At 40.8% G+C, this 16,575-nt stretch overlaps 1 protein-coding gene across 8 annotated transcripts in view; it reads right to left on the reverse strand.

The window, feature by feature from the left end:
• ATE1 (arginyltransferase 1) overlaps positions 1–16,399 on the reverse strand; it is an 82,235-nt gene extending 65,836 nt beyond the window's left edge. For 3 of the 8 annotated variants that reach the window (XM_071812213.1, XM_071812210.1, XM_065843286.2), the window contains exons 1-7: positions 15,932–16,175; positions 14,612–14,675; positions 14,196–14,258; positions 13,459–13,562; positions 12,396–12,668; positions 6,888–7,120; positions 3,847–3,975 (exon numbers count right to left, since the gene is read on the reverse strand). In XM_071812213.1, the coding sequence (XP_071668314.1) occupies positions 3,847–3,975; positions 6,888–7,120; positions 12,396–12,668; positions 13,459–13,562; positions 14,196–14,258; positions 14,612–14,675; positions 15,932–16,034 (969 nt within the window). In that variant the 5' untranslated portion in view covers positions 16,035–16,175. Of the gene's footprint in view, positions 1–3,846; positions 3,976–5,023; positions 5,153–6,887; positions 7,121–12,395; positions 12,669–13,458; positions 13,563–14,195; positions 14,259–14,611; positions 14,676–15,931; positions 16,180–16,291 lie in introns of those variants that run through there. The other 5 variants (XM_065843288.2, XM_065843287.2, XM_065843285.2 and 2 more) reach the window with 5 other exon arrangements.
• Positions 16,400–16,575: the final 176 nt, after the last annotated feature.

Consider the following 16,575-nt stretch of genomic DNA (forward strand, 5'->3'; position numbering starts at 1 on the left):
TCCGAAGTGCAGAGACAACCGGGTCTGTTGTGAAGCTGAAATCCTCCAGGAACCCACTAAAAGTTTTGGAGAGGTTTGAGATTTCCAAGGGAATCTCAATTTATACAAATTATGAGAAAAGGGGATCATCAACAGTGTAAAAGCCTATGCAGAAAATAGTTGTAAGTTTTTATGTTAAGATAAAAACTGACCTGATTCCAGGACCAATGAGATACTCAAACGGCTCTTGGATATTAACTTATTGAGCAGATAGCAAATAAACTTTACCCTGTTCTCTGACACCAAAGATTGTGAGGATACTTGCATAGAAGAGGCAAGTTTCACCACCACAGGGGCAACACCAACTCTGGGACTCGGAAAATGTTTGTTCTGCTATGAAATTTCTGCCTTGTTTTTTATGAGAACAAACAGAAGCCACCGCACCAGGCAGGAATCGGCATCACCAAAACCCACCGCAGGACTCTCTCCAGCAAAATCTCACACTAAAGTCTTGTTACTAATACTATTATTAGTGCTACTGTAAGCTCCATCAGAGATGCAGAAGGGGAGGAGAAAGTAAGGAGGAAAACACTAAATTCAAAAAGCCCCACAGTCCAGTGAACCACCGGTTATTGCGGGGCCCAAACTGGCACTAATGAAAGTGCCCAGAGGTTCAAAGTCACCTTTGGTGTCACGTATTCCATGGATTCCCTGCCCTGGAAATCAACTGTTCCCTCTTCTCACATCGAATCATGATTAAACAGATATATAAAGGGTGTCAGGAGGATGGAGCCAGGCTCTTCTCTGTGACAACCAATGATAAGACAAGGGGCAATGGGTTCAAACTGGAACAAAAAAGGTTCCACTTAAATTTGAGAAGAAACTTCTTCTCAGTGAGGGTGGCAGAGCCTGGCCCAGGCTGCCCAGGGAGGTTGTGGAGTCTCCTTCTCTGCAGCCATTCAAACCCGCCTGGACACCTTCCTGTGGAACCTCAGCTGGGTGTTCCTGCTCCATGGGGGGATTGACCTGGATGAGCTTTCCAGGTCCCTTCCAACCCCTCACATTCCGTGATTCTGTGAAAAGCTGTACAGATGTTGCATGGATGCAATGAGAGGTCCTTCTTCCACACTCCTTCAGCAGCATCAGCTTCATGGTTCACATACTTTTTCTTAATATTGTGAACCGGTTTATAAAGTTCTGCATTAGTGTTATTTTCAAATAATCACCAAAATTCAGAATCTATATCTAAAATTACCTTTTAATGTAATAAGGTTAATATTAAACTAGCAGCTAATATAGGCAGAGAGTATATTGTAATATTAACAATCTAAGAATATGTTCCTAAAAGAAGTTGTCACCATGCCCCGTAACAATTTTTGTTGGATTCTGAATTTAAACATATGCAGGTTTCTGAATGTGAAGTGTTCAGCCAAATATCAAATTAAATACTTTTCCTAAACTAGAAACTTTCCAAACACAAAAGTGTGCATGGCTCTCCCTGAAAAAGAGGTTCATTCACCTTACATGGATTAGCTTGTGCATTTTAAAAGCTAAATTTAATATTTAGATTTATATATATATAGATATCTTGGATGTTTGCCAGTTTAAAGCCCAAAGCAGACTTGTTACTACCCTGATATAAAGCCCTGTGTATAGGGCAGAATTAATTCTACCTTTACTTAAAAACCTGCTCGGCTCCATAATGTCTGTGTGATCTATGGAAATGGCTGAAAAAGAGGAGGAAGAAAAAGTTTGAGCTCTTTCAAACAGCATTTTCCACCCCTCCTGGTAGTAACTTGGATCAGTTTTACCCTACCTGGTATATTCTGTTCTTAAAAGTGACTCAGCTAATTATCCTCCCACACAGATTCAGTATTAAAGCAAAACAGGCTCCTAATCTATGTCAAAACACATTTTGTGTAAAGTATTCTTCAGTTTTCTTTCTGCAGGGATGAAATACAAAATGCTTTTGGTTGAAGTGACTGAGCTTTAGCGCCTGATAACTGTGAATAGATAATCACAAACACACAACATGATTTACTAGTGCTCTAGAAGCACCTAAATTACAAACCATGAGCAACAGGTTGAGTATTTACACTTAATAGAAGCTTCAGACAAGGTTCTACATCTCTGGAATATTATACTGAGCCAGAACAAACCTGATGCCAGAGAGAGGAGATAAAGGCAGAGTAGGGAAACACCATTGGCAAGTAACAAGGGGAAAGAGGATAAAAATCCATTAAATTATGGGCAGTGTGAACAGAAATTCACCCCATTATTCAGCAACAACTCTCCCACAATCAACTTTACACCTTAAGATGGTGGAAACCTGAGCTGTCCTAAATGCAACTCTATAAGCTTTCCCCCCTCTAGACTCCTCCAGTTAAAAAATTAAGTTCCATGGGTGATTGAAGCCACCAAACCCAAATCTACACCAAACCACACACTGAGCAAAACAGAGATTTGAGGAACTGAGATAACCGCTATTCAGCCTGAACTGCAAGCAGCCATTGCGATTTTGCCCTTGATTCTTCATGATGTGATAACTGTATTTAAAAAATCCATAATTTTTAAAAAGACTAAGTATAAAAAAATAACTTTTGAAAATAATAAGGAAGTATATGAAGTTCTTACCACCTTCTCTGCAGCAACAGAGTTTTCAGAGCAAATTCACAGTGGAATACACGCTATAGTGAAGCATTAGAGCTGCAAAACACTCATCGTGACAGACACACCAAGTCCCCACTGAGGGCAGGTAATGCCTGCTACAAATCCAGTAAAGAGCTCAATCTTTCTCGGCCCGTTTCCAATTTTTACATTATTATAATTAACCCGGTTTATGTCAGTAGTTATAAAAAGCGCAGAGACTGCTACTTATTGTTATGAGTCCTATTATTTTACAAAACAAAGTAGAATAAATGTTATGGCTTTCCACAGGAGCATTGCAGAGGTCTCAGAAAAAAATACCACTCTCCTTACGCTCTTTTGAACTAAAGCCAATAATGATTACGTGGTGTTATTGTTCTACCTGGAAAGCAGCCGCAGCTCGCCCGGTATCACTTCTGCAAGTATTTTTCTCAAAACCAGAGAAGTCTGACTTATAGCTGATCAATATTGAAACATTTCTTTTGCAGTAGATAGAAATGACAAACCGGAGATAGCAGATTAATTAATTCCGCTAACGAAAACGTTGTGCCCCCTGCCAGAGAAAGGGAGAACTGCTGCTTGTTTAGAACCCCACCAGCACTTTTTAGAAGTTATTAGATTAGGGTTAGCATCCTGTAAACAGCCTTTTCTACTTTAAAAGCCACCTTTATTCAGTTGCAATGGAGTCTCGTTGTATCTCAGACAATCAGCTGCTGAGAGTATTTTTTCACTACTGCAAAGGTGAGTTCCAGCTGAGAGGTATTAGTGATACAATGGGAATAAAACTGAGATTTTTAAAGCCTTCACCTGTTAAATTAAGCAAGACAACAAAAAAAAAAAATAAGGAGAAATGTGGAAAACGCAGCAAACAGCTTTACAGCAGAAGATGCTTTTGCTGTTAAAAAAGCACTGTCATGTCATTACCCCATTTCCCGTGGAAATCTCACTTCCAGACGTCTTTACAAATCAGGTACAAACAGCAGTTGTACTTAACTCATCACTAATATTAGGGGTTTTTGTTACGATGGTGCATAATCCCTCTCTCTTCAGCTCCGTTTCCCCCAGGCTGAAGCACCAGAAGCTTCCCCAAAACCACAACATCCTCCCTCCCAAATGGAAACTCCAACATTTTACTGCTCAGAATCACTCCAAGAGACACCAGCGTTTAATCGCGTATTATAAAAAAAAGGCTTGGATAGAGGGGCATGCAGTGAACTGTACCTCGTGTTCGCCACAGTCAGCAGGCGTGTCCTTATGTATGGCCATCTGATACTTGGCAAATAAAGAGGCTGACTGGCTGAAGGATGATTTGAACTGGGGGTCCTCAAAGGAGACAGGTACTAACCTCACCTTCAGAGCAAGGGAAATACAAACAGACTGGTTTGAGTGCACGTAAGCAGGTCACACGCTTCTGAAGGGAAGGCTAGTGAAAGATCTCCTCCTCGCCACTTCAAAGCCTCTGAAGTCGGTTTTCTGCTTTAAACACGGCAACAAGAAAATTCTCCGATGGGGGAAAAGCCTGACCTAACACTAAGCTTAAACTAAGCGTTGATACTTTCATTAAAGATTAAAAATTGCATAATGCTAGAACACTCCAAAGAACGAGTTTAGTCAACCTATTTTTTGACACAGTTATCTAATAAATCAACCACAAATTTTATTTTCATTGTACGGTCTCAAGGCCTTTTAAAATGTAATAATTCTAATGGCACATCACTCATTGCTCTGGTTTAGCAATTACATATTCTTGCTACGTATACTTTTTCTCTAAACTCCTGATTTTTTTCCTTCACAGTATTAGAGATGTAATATGTCTGACGGTCAGCTATTACACAGCGCCTGCTCATTACAAGAAGCAGTAACGATGTGTAATTTAGATGGAGTGCACAGACTACTCCTTAAAGGGCCTGAATTGAAAGTGAAGATGTTTATAAAACTTCTGTGAACCTTAAACCAACAATTTGTACGTGCGATAAATTCTTCACTCATGTTGGCCCTGATCACACTTGTTCCTCCTTAGGGAACCATTCAAACCAAAGCCAATGAGACTCGTTATCAGGGTAAGTGTCCCCCTGGCTTTAGTTCTGATGAGATTTATATTTATAAGGCCCACAAGATCCACCTCCCAAAGCCTCCTCCTCTCCATCTCTTCCACAACAGCATCCCCAGGTAACTCCTTTAACTTTTCTGTCTGTAATTAACACCAAATACTTGTGGTACTCACAAAAAGATATCAAAAGAGTTTGCACTTTCAGGACGTTGATTTTATTTGAACGAGTATTTTACATGCTCCTCATTACACAATGGATATAAAATCCACATTTGTTTCTCCTAGAAACAAGACACGTGAAATGGAGGGGAAGCTGAGCTTTGCACAAAATTCATTTGCCCTTCTGACCTGATTTATAGTTGGTTTATCAGGTGGGTCCTTGTGAATAACCATCTGGTAACGTTTATAGACCTGGTAAGACTCCTGAAATGTGGCTTTGAACTGTGAACTTGGCGGAGATGATCTCACCACCCTCACCTTCAGAAGAAGTTAAACACATTTTATTCAGTATCATGCAATAACTATATATTTACACATATACAAACAGCACAACAGAGAGAAATGTTGACTTTCTGCACAAGGGTCCTAACAATTTCATTACTATTAGCCAACAGCCTTCCAGTTCTTCAGCTCAATTTAGGCTATTGAAGGCTTTTATATTGACACTGAATAACACAGAAGGTTTTCAAACTGCAAATTAAGATAACTAAAATGCCTATAGAGAAACTCCACAAATAGTTCTCAGGAAATAATATCAACAAATGCTATGCAGATCAACATTTTAAAGAGATTTTTCTGTACTTTTTTAAACCTTCTCTTGTCGGGTCACACATACTGAAAAATACTTAAAGGACCCATGCACATGGAAGACTCGTATCCGTGCGCTTTATCTGTGCTTTTATTGTAATAATCCCAAGGGGATTTGTTGATATTTTTCAAATTGAAAGAGGAGGAGGAAACAACGTTTCCATATTCAATTATGAGTTAATTGTAATAGGAAGTTTTCCATCTTCCCCACCACCACCCTTACACACACAAAAATATACTTAAAATACAAAAATCTATAAATTAGAAATTCTTCTGGGTAAAAATGACTGCTTCCTAACCAAAATAATGCGATCACATTAATAACATTGCATTTCTTTTTCAAGCATGTTTAAGGACATGGTCATTTCAATAAAACCCCACGTAATTTTCAGTATGGTTCTATTTTCAAAAATGGCGCTGGCTCTGAGCTATTAAAAAAAACCAAAACACAAAATAAACCCCAAAACCACCACCCTTGACAGCCATCGTAAGGAGCAAAGTCAATTTGGGACAACACTGCTGGAACCATCCTCTTTTTCATTCTCCCTACATCTTCCAACTGAAGATACATAGAGAAAACCAGCAGAATTATGTTATACAACTCATCAGAAAATCCGGAGGAGTTTGTGAGATGGATCCATTTCATAGCTGCTTGTCAGTTATTCAGTGAATCTTTTCAGTCATCATCACTGCCTCTTTGAATAATTACCAAAAGAGGATTAAACACTGAATTTCCAATATCATCACTGATTATCAATAACTACAGGAAAATGTTCATATTCAGATAGTTTTCCAGTTTCCAGAAAAAAAAATATTTGGTTTTATGATTAATAAATGTTAAAAGGTCCAAAAGTCTTCGAGATGACTTTGTATTACTAATAGATTGAATGGCAACCAGTATATTAAGCAAAATTTTCTACCATCATTTTTACAGCTTCCAAAGACATCAACATACATGAATGATATATAAAGAGCAGCTGTCTTCTTATCTGCTTATTTCTAGAAGCAGTCACTGCTTTCTTGTCAAGACTGATTAGCACGGACAGTATAAGTATTTCTATACTGCAGAACTAAATATTGAATCTCTCTCATTATTCAACACTCAAAGTTAATTCAAGGTATTTCATTTCCAAGTCACACTGCATGGCATCAATTTACAAGTTATTTTGGTAAATGAACTGGTCTCTGCTATGACTGACTGCAAGTGCACGAGTACCCTCTTGTGGTGACACAGAGCTCAGCTCAACTATATATATATTAATATATATCATGCCATACCATGTATACTGCAAGGTTTAAACTACAACCTTTCCATTAAGTCACAGATCCAGAACATCTAAGCATTTCAAAACCTCCTTAACTAGACTCTTCCTTAACTTGCCTCAAACAACGAATGAGACATTACCTCTAATTTGTGTGGTGCATCATCAGGCAAAGAGACAAAAACGAAGTCCTCAATGGTTTTAGGTTGGTTTGGTTTAGATTTAGAGTTTTGCAAGACGGAACCTGGATCTCCTGCTTGAAATTGTGAGCCCTCGATCATGCACGGCTGGTTCCGAAGGAGCTTCTGCAGTTTTCTTTCTTTCCGTATGTCCTTTGCTTTGCGACAGGGTGGCTTGCTCAGGTCAGCCCCTTTCCCTACAAGGGCATGGACAAAGAGTTAAACCCCACATTCTACAACGAACAAGTAGTTCTTACATAATTACTGCAAAGAAATGGTTAAAAATCACCATTAATATCTGAACATGACATGGTATTTCACATTTGCAACTACCACCAACGCCCAACGCCAAGTGAAGTTGCGATGATTCTTCCTCTACAGCTGTTTACCACGGCGCTTTGACCACGATTCCATCCCAGAGCCAAGGTTATATTTAACAATTAAAATGAAAAGGCTTCCTGTCCATAAAGAAGTCTGAAAAGTCTGTCCATAAATCATTACACCACATTTCCCCCTCAGAAACAAAAGCAAAGCTCCTCTTTCATATGTGGTAGGATGATGTACTATATCCAGACAGCTACGGGATCAGCTTCAAATGCTGAAAAGAACAACCCACACCAAAACTACAAAACCTCGCTGCCAAACTCATACAGAATTGCATTAGAAACCCAGGTGGCTGTGCAACAGACCCATGTAGAAGAATGATGCACAAAATAATGCATTTCTTCTTTTTGTCATCTGGAGTCCTTATGGAGTCATAGAAGTACCCCCAACACCGCTAATGTCATGGAAAAGAAGAGTAAAAGGCCACATGAGCTTACATCTTTGTATAAAATTATATTCAGATTGTATGCTTTTACTAATCGATTCACTGTTGGCGATTTACATCTTTAACATCCCAACTGTTCATAATGTTCTATTTGTGAAAAGTTAGTTACTCAAAGGAGAAGTCAAACCTAGAAAGCAAATGGATCGGCGTCGAAAATAGGACGTAGTAGTACAAGAATTTAGTTTTAAAGCAACACAAAGACGTGCACACAATAAAAAGAAATTCAAGTGGTCCAAATTCCCCAACTAAGAGGCCGGATTAATTTTATACTTAGGACACTAATGAAAAATAAAAAGTCAAGAAAAAATAAGAAGTCCAGAAGCTGTGCAAGAGCCATAGGAATCTGCTGCATCACTGGAAGCAGCGGTGGAAGAAATGATCCATTTTCAGGGAACATCTGTCTCAGCTCAGCAGCTGCTGGGGCAGGTTCCATACAGAGGGAAAGCTGCACTCCAAATTGCATCAGCAAAAGTAACAAAGTAACTCTAATTCTGCATTTTCTTTATTATTTGGAGGGCACTGGTGGATGAGTTCGCAGGCCAAAAAAAAAGTCATAATATTAAAAATTTCAAAAGCAGGAAGACTGAAAAAAACTACTCCCATGTAGGGAAATAGAGTCATATATCTTGCACGGAACCATAGCAGTAGCAAATATTAAGACAAACTGCTTCTACTCCATTCGAATTCTCCTGAAATCCATGTATTTGCAAAAGACAGACTGGCAGCTTCGCAAAGACCGATCTTTTGGAATGGGAACGTTCCCTGAATGCTGAGGTGCTTTCATTCGAAGCATTAAGAAGACACATTTCCAACTGTTAATATTTATAAGTAAAGAAGAAACACAGACTTAACCAGGGCTTATCCCACTTGATTCTCTTGAAGGCCTGAAAATTACATGGAAATTGTTTTTTTTTTCCAGAACTCCTACGACAGCATAATAAGAGCTTTCTCTCCTCACCAATAATTTATTAGCCAAAACTGACTTCTTTCTTGTCCTCTATCCACTCCAGACTGTCCCATGGACACCAAGAACAGCGGAATCCTTCTGCAAACTGAAAATGCTGAGAGCGCTGATATTTTACAACCTCACCAATGCGTTCAGAGTCACTTCACCTGCAAAGAATCACAACCCTCAGAGCTGCTGTCTGTATCTCTCTTTACCAATAGATACACCACAGAAATTGGCAAAATATAATATTGGGATAAACTTTAAACTATCGGTAAAGGCTGTAAATTATTCTTTTTAATGTGCATCCTTTACAGAGTTTATAAGTGCACTCTTGGGGTAAATGAGCAGCGAGCTCTGGGCGGTTCACCCAGAAAAGTCCCGGTTTGGCTTCTCAACGTGGATTCCATGGCAGCTGAAATGCTGAAAGCATCTCAGGGACTCCGAAAAGGAGCAATAACACCCTGGTACTCCTCAGACATCCCATAATTCCACCGGCAGATTCTATGATGGAGTGTTCTTACTTCCTAACTAAGGCTTTTGAGTATTTGTTTCACCCACACAGCTAAAATTGTTCACCAGAAAAGGACAAATATTATGAGGAAATGACAGATATTATGTGACCTGGCCGTGGGCAAACAAGTCAGAAGAACATTTTATTCAAAATACCCGTGATAGATTTGAAGAATGAGGACTTCATTTGTATGGGGATCTGTTTCAGGTCTCGTATCTTCTATAAGCTGTAAGAAAAACTCCTTAAAACAATGCATGTGCACACAGACATAAACAAACCTTCTTTTCTATCTGAGACTGTGCAGAAACAGCCCATTATTCCTAAAGGACAATGACCTGGGTTGTTTATAAAGGAATAAAAATGCAATTAAACAATCTTATTACGGAATAAGTCTACATTTTCCATGATGAAAACTAAACAACTTTCTATCTGGAATATTTTAAACTATATTTGACCTGTGACACCATCTACCCTAAAAAAAAAAATATGAAAGATTAATTTAATAAGCTTGCCAATGCATTTATTATTCACTTTAATATTTCATTTAAAAGTTCCAGAAAGGAAGCAGCACGCTAATGAGTATTTCACCTCTATAAAAGCAAACCCTCTTTTTCTGAAACAATACAAACAATGTTTCAGGATTTCTTTACCATTTTCAGTGCTTAAAGTTTTACCCCATGTTATTCTTAATGTAACTGAAGACCATACCTCACGTTTTGCAAAACATGGGCAGGTTTACACTCATCATCTTTAGCCAAGACCGCCACCTGCTGTCCATGTCCATTTCAGTTTGCTTCCAATATGAAGTTTGCATAACCCAACGCTTTTCATTATTTAAAAAAAAAGGGGGTTTTGAAAATTTGCACAACAAACACAAGTTATATAAACTCTTTGAGGGCTATAAATGTTTCGACTGCATTTTATAAGATTAAAATATAAAATAGAGTCTTAAAAATTCTGGATAAGTCTTCTAGGAATGGGTAACAGTATTGCTTCTATGCAGCAGTTTTCTGATTGAGCGTTTCTGAAAACTTTGCTTATTCTTTAAATGCAAAATTCCATGTTTGGACACGGCACTTAGTGCCATGATCTGGTCAGTGGACTGGAGTTGGACCAAGGGTTGGACTTGATGATCTCTGAGGTCTTTTCCAACCCAATCGATTCTGTGATTCTGTGTTATTCTGTAAACTCGCAGTTATCAGGTTGAGCTGCTGAAAACCTGCACCAATCAGAATGAGTGTTCATTAAGGACAAAACCTTAATTTACTCCAAATTAGCCAACAACCTATTGAAGGAGACAAAAATCTTTACGAAGGAAAAAGTACTCTGAAGTTCTCATAAATACTGGCACGACACGGAATAACAGGCGAGTGAAATTAGGAATTAGTATGATGTCCCAACACACACAGAAACTCTAGAATGTCCAGTCTTTGCTAAAATTTTAACTAATATTACTCATCATGTATTGGTTAATTGCAATTCAGAAAATACTCTTTATTTTTGCAAACAGGCCATTGCAGACGCTGTGCAAAACTGGAAATGATCTGGAAGCCAAAGGTGCCTCATCTGCAACCTCTGGGCCACAAAGAGCCCATCAGCAATTCCACCTTCTTTCCCAGTGCAAGCTGTTGGTCAAACTCACTATTCTGGCACTAATCCATCCATCCCTTAACCATCTTCCTTCCCAAAATCGCCCATGTCCCACAAGAACACAGTCAGGACACAAAAGAAGCTGCAGGAGAAGCAACCCACAGCTTCCAATGCTTCCTCAGAGACCCTCGAGGACTCCTCTGCCTGATCACAACACAACATAGAATCACCCACCATGGCCTTCCCCATCACAACAAGCTACCCAAAAAAGATGAGGACTGGCAACGAGATCATTCTTTTTTAGGGTAAAGATTTCATGGTTGAATTCAGTCCAAAGGCAGCATTTCAGAAAACTTCACAATTACCATGCAAAAGCTTGACCGAGGAATAACTTCCATACTGAAGAAAAAAGTGACCACAATATTAAAATTAGTATTATAATAGAAAGGCCACATAAAACTCTAGAAATGAATAAGCATTTACTTTCAGGTTTTAGCACATTTTGTTGCACTGTATGAATGCGCCAGAAAGTAAAATGAGGGCGACTGCCTGACTTCTTGTCCATACTTACTGTAGTTCCTTAAAGAAATGTAACAGTAACTTCAGAGCAAGAAAAACAGTAGAAATATCTACAGTTTTTCTTAAGTTCAAATCCTCTTCCGACACTGCTTTTCTAATCTAAAGTTGATGAAAACCTAAAACAAGGCAAGCTCCCATACGGACAAAAAATCTCAACTAGAAAATGTCTTTCCTTATATAGGACCAAAAATACCTGTGGTTTTGTTTTTGCGTTTGGTTTTTGCTTGTTTGTTGTTGTTTTTCAAATCAGCAGAAAGCTACACAATTTCCTTCAAGTCTAAGAAATAGAAACACAGTAACATACTAAATATATTTCCAGTGCTGGTTAAGGTCTGTGGCAAATAGGCCATGAAAGCATAAGAAATACAGCCAGAAATAAGTTACTCACAGAGGGGTATTCACGGGGTGTAGACAATATAATTTATAGAACAACAAGATGACTTGTAGAAATTAATAAATATAAAAATGTGGGTCTTAAACTCGTTTTCTACTGCGGCACAAGAGACAAAGTTAAGCCTTCACCTACCCGTGGAACTTCCTGCAGCACCGGCCAAAGCCGCGTCCAGCTCTTTGTCCTGCACGACCACCCCTCAAGGTACATAAAGCCTGAGTCACATCTCATAGAATAAAGGGAAAGCTGGATGTACACCTTATTCTGCACATAAAAGTATCCCAAACTAGAAACTGGTCTGATGAGATTCAATCACCTTGACCTGACAGCTATCTAAATAGCTTACAGAAAATAAAAGCATACAGTATCTACAGACACAGGTACGTACTCTCAGGAACTAAACTAAAAAAAAATAATATAACGAAAATCAATGCAACTTTCAGGAAAAATTAAGAAAACAATTAAGACACAGCACCTCTCGATTTATACACTATCATTCCATAAATTGGCAAGAGTGTAGGGAACAAAAAGAAACAATCATTGGTTTTAGGCAAGATAAGAAGATTTTCACCAACATTTACATCATGATACTATATTCCAATTACTACCAGAAACTTGCCCACCTGGCTTAGGAGGTGCGTGACCAATTTTAGCCAAATGTGCTGGTCCTCCGGTGAGCGGCGTGTCTTTATCTGCGCATATCTGACGAGAACCCGATTCCACCTTCTGCTCATTCACCTCTTCTTTTGTTTCTCCTGTGTCCTCATCTTCATTTTCCACCCTCTCTGTGTGATCCACACTCAGGGGAGTCAGCTCAGACTGACTGACGTGAGATTCAGCTTTGTATGGAAAATCACACGCGACCGCATCTTCTACATGGGAATCCATAGGCTCTTCTGTAAATAATTAAAACTGCATGAGTGGATTTCTCTCAATATAACCACAGCTCACACTTTGCATGATTAACATTCTTTCCAATTTCACAACTGTTTTCCAACAGATAAAGTAACTGTTTGCAACAGTCCAATAACAGAGAGCTTCCTTTATAAACCTGGATTACTAGCACCAACTCAGAGATCAGAACAGCTTTATTTTCTTCACTAAAAAGGGGCAATCAACTAATCTCATGTCATAGATTCAAACAAACACAGATACAAAAATACCAACACACACACACCAGAGGCAAATTATAATGATTCAGAATCAACACAAGCTTCACCACAACTGAGGACAACTGGGTTTGGTGTTGGATAAATGAGGGGTGATTGTTAAGTCACCTGGAAGAAAACCCTCCTTTCCCTGCTCGCTCTCCCTTTTCTCTGCCACCTGCTGCCCTACTTAGTCCTCTCCAGATTATCACCTTTATAACAGAGGTAAAAATAGGGTCTAATTCTCTACAGCACCCAGCTAGAAAGCAAACACATGACCGGAGATGAAAATAAGCTGATCTGTATAAAAAATAAGGAAACATATTCGTCAACAGAGCAAGTCAGCTGCACGGTTTGGTCTCCGGGCTACAAAGAGCTTGATTCAAAACACACTGTAAAGACACGACCTGGCCAGCTCTTTATCAAGGGGTTTATATACAAAAATTTGATCTGTGTCCAGCCATCTGATCACTCCAGCAGGTATCTGATCCTCCTTTCAAACATCAGCACTGGTTTTCAAGCACTAAGGAATTCTTACCTTCACTCGCTGCTTTGGAAACATCTCCTTTGGAAATAAATTTCAACATCTTCTTCAGAACTTTCTTGTGAGATTTGGAGGCCTGAAAATGCAAAGCTTGGCACCTTAAAAGGATAAAAAATATGATTAATTATTTTGTGAAAGATTATTTCAGAAAAAAATAAGTGTTAAGGAACCACTTCAAAAAGTTACGTGGTGTATATGATTTCTAATTCTATCCTAAACTGCCTTACAGTAAGTGGTCAAACAGTTTACCGACACTTTTGAGTTAATAAAGTTATGTTGCCTTGTGCTGCATAATATAATTCTTAATGTCATGTTTTGTGTGTATATAACTATAATATGCCACGGGGGCCTCAAGCACTGCATTAAAAACCTTTCTTAGGAGGCTAATACACCAGGATTTTTCACTTATGCATCTTATAGATGTACCAATGACAGTAACTACTAAAGGCAGAAAAGTATACCTACAATTATTTATATTCATTCAAGTGAGAGCCTCTTATTTGGGCTACTAAAGCGGTGTTTGTAGGATACGGACATGCTGGCTCACCTAAAACCAGTGAGCAAGAGAGCCACTGGTGTGCCTGTGCACAGACCCAACAGCATATATTCATTATTCAAAGCATCATTAAAGCAGCTAAACTTATCAGGTATTCGTATTTAAAGCAGTAAACATAAATAGTTGGACATATTTGAAGAGATCAAATCACAGTAATATATCTTGAGCTTCTTACCTTATTGTGTATTGAGGACAACATGTTTGGTTCATGATAGGTTTGTAGACATACTTTCCACATCTAAAAATAATAATAAATATAGAACGATTTATTGTTGCTTATACTACAAAGTAATTGGAAGACCGACTTTTTTTGTTAAAATATCAAAATATTACACGACAAGGAACAAAAGTCAAGAATCAAGTTCTTCACCTTTTTGCTGCTATGCTAAAAAACTGTTCTTCTAAAATAACCAAATATTTTCCTGTTCAGTAGTACCACGTTACAAAAAGTCACGGACCACTGGACAAATACTTCTACCCCAGTTACTTAGAGAAATTAGTTAACTGGTTTCACAGATCTAAACTTTAAATCTGCATTCTAAATTGAATCAAAATAGAAAACACGGCTTTGTGCTTCCTTTTTCAATTTACCTTCGCCATCCTCTGTCTATGAGATCCTGGTAATCTTGAACTGTCATTGAATGCGCCCACATACCTGAAATAAATGATACACTAATATAATTGGCTGACCACAGCTATGCTTTAAAACATTAAGATACAACGTGTTCTACAGAAATATCACTATAAATCTGAGTAGCTAACCGTAAGTTTCCAATAGATGTCTTGCAAGGTTTTGGCATATTCGTAAATCTCGTAAATTTCCTTCCTTTCTTGTAATTTTTCTTCTGACATCCACATTAGAGTAAGAAAAAATAAAATCAACATAAATCTTGGGATACGATCAACTGCATTGCCCTGACTGTACAAGTTGAAAATTTGCCTCTCCACCTGCTGTCTTTCCCAAAGATACACCAAGAAAATAGCATAAAATTGCTCCTTAAGTTTTGTAATTTGTTGGAAATGTTGGATCACAACTCTCCCAAGGACGCTGAAACTGACACAGACGGTGCACAGGGACACCCTTCAGAAGAACTGACCCCCAGCTGAGCAGAGCTTGGGGACTGTTACCTCTCCACCCTCTGCTTCCCACTGAGCTGGCCTAAGCAAAACCAGCCACAGCTTTACTGGAAAGAATGAAATTTCGTCCTTTACAAAGCTTTCACAGAATCACAGACTGGTTGGGGTTGAAGGGACCTCTGGAGATCACCCAGTCCAACCCCCCTGCTCACACAGGGTCACCAGAGCAGATCACACACGATCTTGTCCAGGTGGGTTTGAATGTCTCCAGAGAAGGAGACTCCACAACCTCTCTGGGCAGCCTGGGACAGGCTCTGGCACCTCACAGGAAAGAAGTTTCTCCCCATATTCAGATGGAACCTCCTGTGCTTCAGTCTGTGCCCATTCCCCCTCATCCTGTCTTTGGGCACCACTGAAAGGAGTCTGGTCCCTTCTCTTGACACCCACCCTGAGATATTTATCAGCATTGGTAAGATCCCAAAGCATTTATAAGGTCCCGTTATGTTTGATGTTTTGCTCGCAAAACAGAGCAGCTCCCCTCTATAACCGGGTCACCAGGTGAGGTTTCCCGCCGAGCCCCAGCCGCACACCGACCCCTCTGGCTGTACCCCGAGCCCGCGGCTGCCGGGCCCGGCTCATCCCCTCCGGCTGCCCCGGGACGCCCGCAAGCCCGGAGCCGGGCGGCTCGGGCACCTCCCGCTCCCGGCGGGACAGACGCGGAAGGGCCGGGGCTGCTGCCAACCCCCCGGGCAGGAGCAGCCCCGCGGCCTCCAGCCGCCCCTGCCCGGCCCGCTCCCGGCTCCGCTCACAGCCCGCCCAGCCCCCGGGCCGCACCGTGGGAGAGGTTGCCGGTGTCGCTCTTGCAGTAGCCACAGCGGTAGCCATCCTCTCCACCGAAGTACTCGACGATGCTCGGAGAGCTGTCGGCCGCCGCCATCTCCCCCACGCTGACCCGCCGCCCGGCTCAGGACAGCGGCCTCCCCGCCGCTCCCCACCGCACCCCGGGGCGCCCGGAAACAGGCGCCGCCGCCGCCATCTTTGCTACGGGCAAAGCACCGGCAGCGCCCACAGGAAACGGCGGTTCCGCCATGTTTACTATGGTTTCCCCATCTTTAGTGCGGGAGGCCGCTCTTCCTCACCCTGGGCCCCTGTCCCGCCACCGCCCCCCGGCCGGTCCCTCCTTCCTCGGCTTACCGGCAGAGACCTTCCCCCGCTCCGAGGCGCAGTACCCGCAGCGGTAGCCCGCCTTCCAGCCCTTGTACTCCACCACGGCGGCAGCCATGGCGCCCGCGGCCCCACCGCGTCCTTCCCGCCCCCCCAGCGCCCCGCCCGGCCCGGCCCGGCCTACCCGGTTGCGGGAGCACGGACCGCCAGCTTCCATGTAAATGACCAGAAAATGATCAAATTCACAGCCTGACCTCATGTTATCACCCTGAGAAACGTGCTCTAAGAGGGGCGCTAGCAGCAGGACGGGTCAC

This window comes from Patagioenas fasciata, chromosome 8 (assembly GCF_037038585.1).
Source record: "Patagioenas fasciata isolate bPatFas1 chromosome 8, bPatFas1.hap1, whole genome shotgun sequence".
NCBI lineage: Eukaryota > Metazoa > Chordata > Aves > Columbiformes > Columbidae > Patagioenas > Patagioenas fasciata.